Raw genomic sequence first — 6077 nt, 5'->3', positions numbered from 1 at the left:
GGTACATACAGCAGTTTTACATTTTCTTAGGATAAGCTGGAAATGTTAACTCAATATACAAATTACATAGCATTTCTGGGGAAAAAAATATCCAATTTACACCATCTGAAGACAAGAAAACAAAGCCTAACATACAGGACATGTCTTCTTGTTGGCACAAGAAAATGTTATAATTTCAAAACACACCCTTTTAAATTTAATCCAGTGGATACATAAAGGAATGGTGGTGGCAGAGGCAAAGGGACAGGATGAATACTGAATACTCAGTTTTAAGCATGCTTGTGAGGTCTTTGTTTCAGAAATCTGACAAAAATTGAAGCTACCAAAACCATTTTAGAGGTAAGAAAGCACCTATCAAGATAGTCCAACCTATTTCCAGGCATTTTTCTTGCGGGTTGACAGGACACATGCAGACTGAAGGATCTGTCCAGTATCATCTCCATGCCTGAGGCTGTCTAAAGCTTCCCATTAGCAAATGCTGCCTCCTGGAACTGAGGGACAAACGTTTTGAAATATGCCCTAGTGAAAAAAAGAAAATGCATGGTTAGGAAAGAGTAAATGTCGAATATTTTCTGTGCATGTACGTAGCCAGGGTTTTAACAGAGAAGATTAAGTTTATCATGCTCAGTCCATTATTACATCTCATAAACGGGTAGTGGTTTTCTTACAAGTTTTTAGCACGCAGCAGATCCATACACTTCAGCTTTCTAGACCCAGCAGTACTTCTTTCTTCAGTGTCTTCACCACTAACCTCTTAATGTGGTCAACATCAGTAACTTGACACTGTCAGAAGAGCACGATGAACCATTCATATTTTATCCAATGCAAAGCTCCAGAGATAAACTATATGATGGACGGGAAAATACATCTTTGTCTGTAAATGTGAGAAACTCTTAGATGAGCCACAGGTGTAGCTATGCCACCGCCTGCAGCATTTTATGACTGGGACTTCCTGCTGCAGTTGATGTTCACCATGTTTCTGGGATAAAAAGTTGGTTTTTTTCCCCCTATGTTGACAAAAGCTTCACATATGGTACCAAAGGACCAAAGACAGACAAGTCAATGGAGCAGGAAAATTGTGAAGTCATAATACGCACAGCAGATAAACTCTGTATCTCTCTCCTTACAGAAACCTGTACGCAATACAGAGTCACTGGTGATGCCAGTGGTTTACATAAGATGCAGCAAAAAAATACTAACACTTTGGATGAACTGTAATTCCTTTTCTTAGACTTTGAAAGTCTGAACATTATTCTATAAATTAAGATGTGGTTTGTATATTTTGGATCTTAGTCTATCTTCTTTACAAAGAACTGAGTGACTCATAAATCTGTAAAATGAGCTGAACCCAAGTATCCAAAATTGAGTTTGAACTGCACTTTGAGTTTATTGCACAGAAACACTCAACTATGTACTAAACATATTTTACGTGTCCCAATGATAGCCTTTATTTGCAAGTTATTAGAAGCTTCTTCAACATTCTGACTACTGCCTTCTATACTAAACTTTCACTTTCTCTACTTTAAAAAAAAAAAAAAATTCTGTTCATATCACTGGTCTTTATAAATTTCTATGCAAGGAGAACCTCCTCCTGTTCTTTCCACCAAAACAGGAAAAAAAAAAAAATCCAAAGGGAGAATTACGTTCACTACGTTACTGATCTCTCTGCTGGTATGCTTCCTGAAGAAAACATACGCTGATCATCTTCACAACCATGATATATATTTCATAATTCAGGCAGAAGTTTTGGCAATCACCGAACACCAATCATACCTCCTCACATCTAAAAATGTTGCAAGATCACAAAAGAGAAAGCGTCCCTCTCTTTGTGAAGTTGTGCCTGGTAAATTAAGTAACAGATAGCTGCAGTCAGCTTTTGTACAAAGGTTGTAAACACACACGAGATGCCGTCCAAAGGTTAACAGAGCAACAGCAAGTATAAGCATTTCTGGACTGCGGAGCTGAGCCCAGAAATGTAAAAGAAAAGCAGCAAAACCAACACATACATTTTATAGCATATATAGATCGTGCTGTGTATTTACAGAACACAGACTGATTTATCGAATCAAAGTTCAGAAAGCAGCCCCCATAATTATGCCCACAAAAGTGACTGTTTGTCCTGGCACACACAGAGACATAAATCAGGTAAGAAGGTATGCCTGTCATCTGATCTTAACAGTTGAATGCCATTTCTGTATTTGTAGCATATATTGGAAATTGTAGCCTATGTATGTCCTGGGCAGCTCTATGTCATTTTGCTAGCTGAAGGAATATCACTTGCACATTGTCAGTACTAGCACCTATCATCCTTGCATCATCTGTCCTAAAGTTTAATTATATTTCCTCTCTTTGCTTATTTTAAGTAGCTTCTTCTTTCCCCTTTGATAATTTCTCTGCAGACTCTTCTTCCATGCACATGCTCTTCTTACTGACTGGATAAATGCTACTTAAAACTTCCCTCTTAAGTATAAAATTTCTTAATCATTAAATGGGAAATAAGCAGAAGTACTTTCTTTCATTTTATTTATTTTCTGAAACTACTCCTTTATAGCATTTCTAGGCTTTGTATTAGAACCATGCTTATTACATTATATTTAAATTATTTTCCTGTTAGGCAAATTCCAGAATGAATGCTTCTGATACCACACACACTCTCCCACACCATCTTTATCCACACCAGCATCCTTTTTTTTCACTGATTGCTGCAGTAGAACTTGTATCCTTTGCTGCAAAACTAAATCTGACACCTCCCTACATTCTGATCAGATGTACCATTTCAAAGAGGATGATGTTATTTCAGCGGTTGTTCATATGAACCTCTTGGAGATGTTCCATGCACTACAAAAATTCCATTAGTACTTCATAATTTGTAAAAGTCCGCTTTTTCCTTTCCCTACTTCAAAGTACGTGTTAAGTTTGCCCTTATCATTTGTAGTCTTGTCCAGACTGAAGCAAATGTAACACCAAATGTTTACCCAGGATATGTTCCTCCATTTCTGCCCCTCTCCCACACACCCTAGGTTTCTGAGATGAAAGAAATTCTGTAAAAAACATTTGGATAATTATGGTTCATCATCACACACACATACACAAAATAAATTACTGCCCCCACCCCAAACCAAAACAAAAAAAGACCCTCCAAAGAGATACAAAAGCACAATATACTTGATGGGACTGTATCAGCTACAGCACATTTAACAGACTGAAGAGGAAAGATGGGGAAGTAGGAGAAGGGAGGTTAAACTGCTTCGATATTAATGAACACTGCATATAAGGAGGGAATGGCAAGTGTTAGTGTATTAAAAAAGACTTATTTTTGGTATATATGAAGGAACAGAACAGGCAGCAAAGACATTACTCATTCTTAGAGCTTGTAGTTTTTTTTTTTTTAATCACATGACTTTTTCAATTGAAAATTGCATTTTTACCCAGTTGAGTGCATTTCTGTAACAACGTTACAGAGTTTTCATCAGGAAAATAAGGAAAAGAATGAAATACTTTGGTTTGGGTTGACGTGAGAAGATACGTTCTGGTTTGTAGAACTGAGCCTAAACAATCAGTTTGACATTAACCTGCTTATTTGTGGTCCAGCATCTAAGACACGGTGTATCTAATCACACAGACATGGCCCTGGTGCATCACAGGAGTTGTAAGCATAAATGTAACAGCAGGAGTAGTCTCTTCAAAGGACCCAGTCCATGAAGAACGACAGGATAAATCATCAAAATTTCTGCTTCCAGAAGGCATTGTACTACTGCTAGGAGATGCATCACAGTGTCATATTAACTGCACTTTTTTCACATGTTCCAAGCAAAATTTTTTTCAAAACTTTTTGTTTTCATCTGAAGTTTGGGACAAAACCACCTGTTAAAATATTTGAATTTCCTGTGAAACAGAAATTCTGACATTTTTTCTCTCCTGCAGAGATTACCAGTAAGGAAGAACAGAACAAGCAACAATTACTGGCTGAGTGACTAAGTTTCATCTACCAGCCAACTGGCATTGAGGTCAAAGTGTACATGTTTCCACACAAACAGGACCATGACACGGATATATTATGTCACATGGATTACACAAAATAACTTTAGAAGAAATATAAAATTTTCTGAAGAACAATACTCTGCTGCAGACTGGATGGTAAGGGCCTCTTTCCCATGGAATACTGTTCCTTTTAGAAAGGTTTTTAATTGATAGAAACACTCGTACTCCAGAATCCTGAACATACAGGCACAGAGAAACCAAAAATGTAAACATGCACTTTGGAAAAAGATTCATTTCTCATACCCTATTCACATAAACCTATTCACACAAATTTATACCCTCAATAGCTTTGATCTGTGTTACACCACAGGAATTCACATAAAAAGATCTCAATATTTTTGTTTCAGACACTTTACTGCATGATACTTTCAAGTATCTCAAAAGTTTTTCGATATTATTTTTACATCTACTAGATATGCTTTTCAGCTCTAAAGAACTGTTATAAAAAATTCTGTAATTTGGGTACCTGTTGAATTACATTGAAGATGCAGAAAGCTAATCCGTTCTATGGTTTCTCTAGGCTGTGTCATATGGCAGAAAACAGCTTTTGATCAATGTTTTTTCTCCTTTCTGGGAAACACACTACCACATTCTTAGAGGGTCTGTGTCACACTGACCTTACACCAAGGGTAGAAGAACTGCACAAAATACTCCTTCAAGTACAGAGAAACTGGTTTGTATGAAGTCCACAGATATTATTTACATCTTAAATATAGTAGCTCTGCACCTCTCTCATAATGGTTTAGATCTTAGCTTAAACAGTGTTTAAAGACTTGCTTTCTTTTCATACACATACAGGCACACATCTAACTCTTTGTTGAGTGTCTTACTGTAAGAATCTGTTGGTTTTTGTCTATTTGTTTTTGTTCCCTCAAATGGCAATTTTCCAAGTTCAAGGTAGGAAGTTATGGGGTTTCTATGGAAATTTTTCTTCAGCACTCCAGAAAACAACACATTTTGCTGTAGTTAACCACTATATACACTCGACACAGTACACTGAATTTCAGGTGCTATGCTCAAGGACATCTGCTGAGAGTAAAGCACTTATCTTTCCTTCACCTTATTATCCAGTGGAAAGAAAGTCTTGCTATTGGAAATGGCAAGTATCTAAAAGAAGGTAGAATTGGATCACTCATTGTTTACATGTTTTCTGGTGATATAAAACACTGGCTGTGGTACAAGACCTCCAGAAGCCCATACATATCTAAATCCTCCAGTGTGGGTTTGCAGTGCTTAAAACATGCTTGACTCAGAACTCACATGCTTTTGTGAAATTTCATTCTAATTGTACTGTTTTTTCCAGGATAACTTAATGCTGGGTTTCTAAAATGTAGTTGTCAGAAAATCTGCACTGGCCATTCGATAATACTTTTTGCCTTCAGATTCCTACGCTGAAAATCCGCAAATTTTAAATTATGTAGCGGAATTTTCTCACATCAAACAACACATATATTCATGGCAAAAATATTCTAAAACCGTAACGCACTTGTTTCCTGCTATTGCTTTTGCTTGACTAGTGCTATGGCTGACTATACAATTGTGTTCTAGTTACCAGTCATTGTGTAATAAAATCAGAAGATTTGTCTAGGTGTTTCTACTTCTCTTAAAAACTTCATGTGGGAAATTTGTAGCAGAACACAGAGGTTCAAACTCCGTGAGGAAAAAAGCATACAAAACACTGTACCAACGAGATTTCTCCTTTTTGTGTCTGGGACAAGGACATTCATCACGGGGTGACGAATCATCTTCCCAAGTAATTCACAAAATAGATTCCCCTTAAAGTCCTCAGTTCAAGAGTGCCAAGTGTTTCAGCACGCTGATCTCAAATTCATCCACAATATTGCACTCCTATGTTTTATGTGTTTCAGCTCAAGATGCGGAAGTTTCAAGTACCTTTTCCATCAACAGATGGAGGAAAAGGAAGGGGATTAAGTAATCCTGATAGTCCATATCAAGAACAGACTTAGCTGTACAGCAACATGTCTACTACCAGCAGTGTATTCTGTCCTTGCACACTCTTCACTGGCAAATGAAAG

At 37.1% G+C, this 6077-nt stretch overlaps 1 protein-coding gene across 1 annotated transcript in view; it reads right to left on the bottom strand.

Annotated features, from left to right (window-relative positions):
* Window positions 1-455: 455 nt before the first annotated feature.
* Window positions 456-6077, bottom strand: part of LOC104463106 (BRCA1-A complex subunit BRE-like) — a gene marked incomplete at its 5' end in the record, with an annotated part of 40289 nt that continues 34667 nt past the window's right edge. Inside the window, one exon of the mRNA XM_010075296.1 lies at window positions 456-519. Within this exon, the coding sequence (XP_010073598.1) occupies window positions 456-519 (64 nt within the window). The remainder of the gene's footprint in view (window positions 520-6077) is intronic.

Source organism: Pterocles gutturalis, unplaced genomic scaffold (genome assembly GCF_000699245.1).
Source record: "Pterocles gutturalis isolate BGI_N339 unplaced genomic scaffold, ASM69924v1 scaffold15832, whole genome shotgun sequence".
In the NCBI taxonomy this organism is placed as follows: domain Eukaryota; kingdom Metazoa; phylum Chordata; class Aves; order Pterocliformes; family Pteroclidae; genus Pterocles; species Pterocles gutturalis.
Note: the sequence above shows the minus strand (reverse complement) of the source record. Positions and strands in the feature narration are given on the sequence as shown.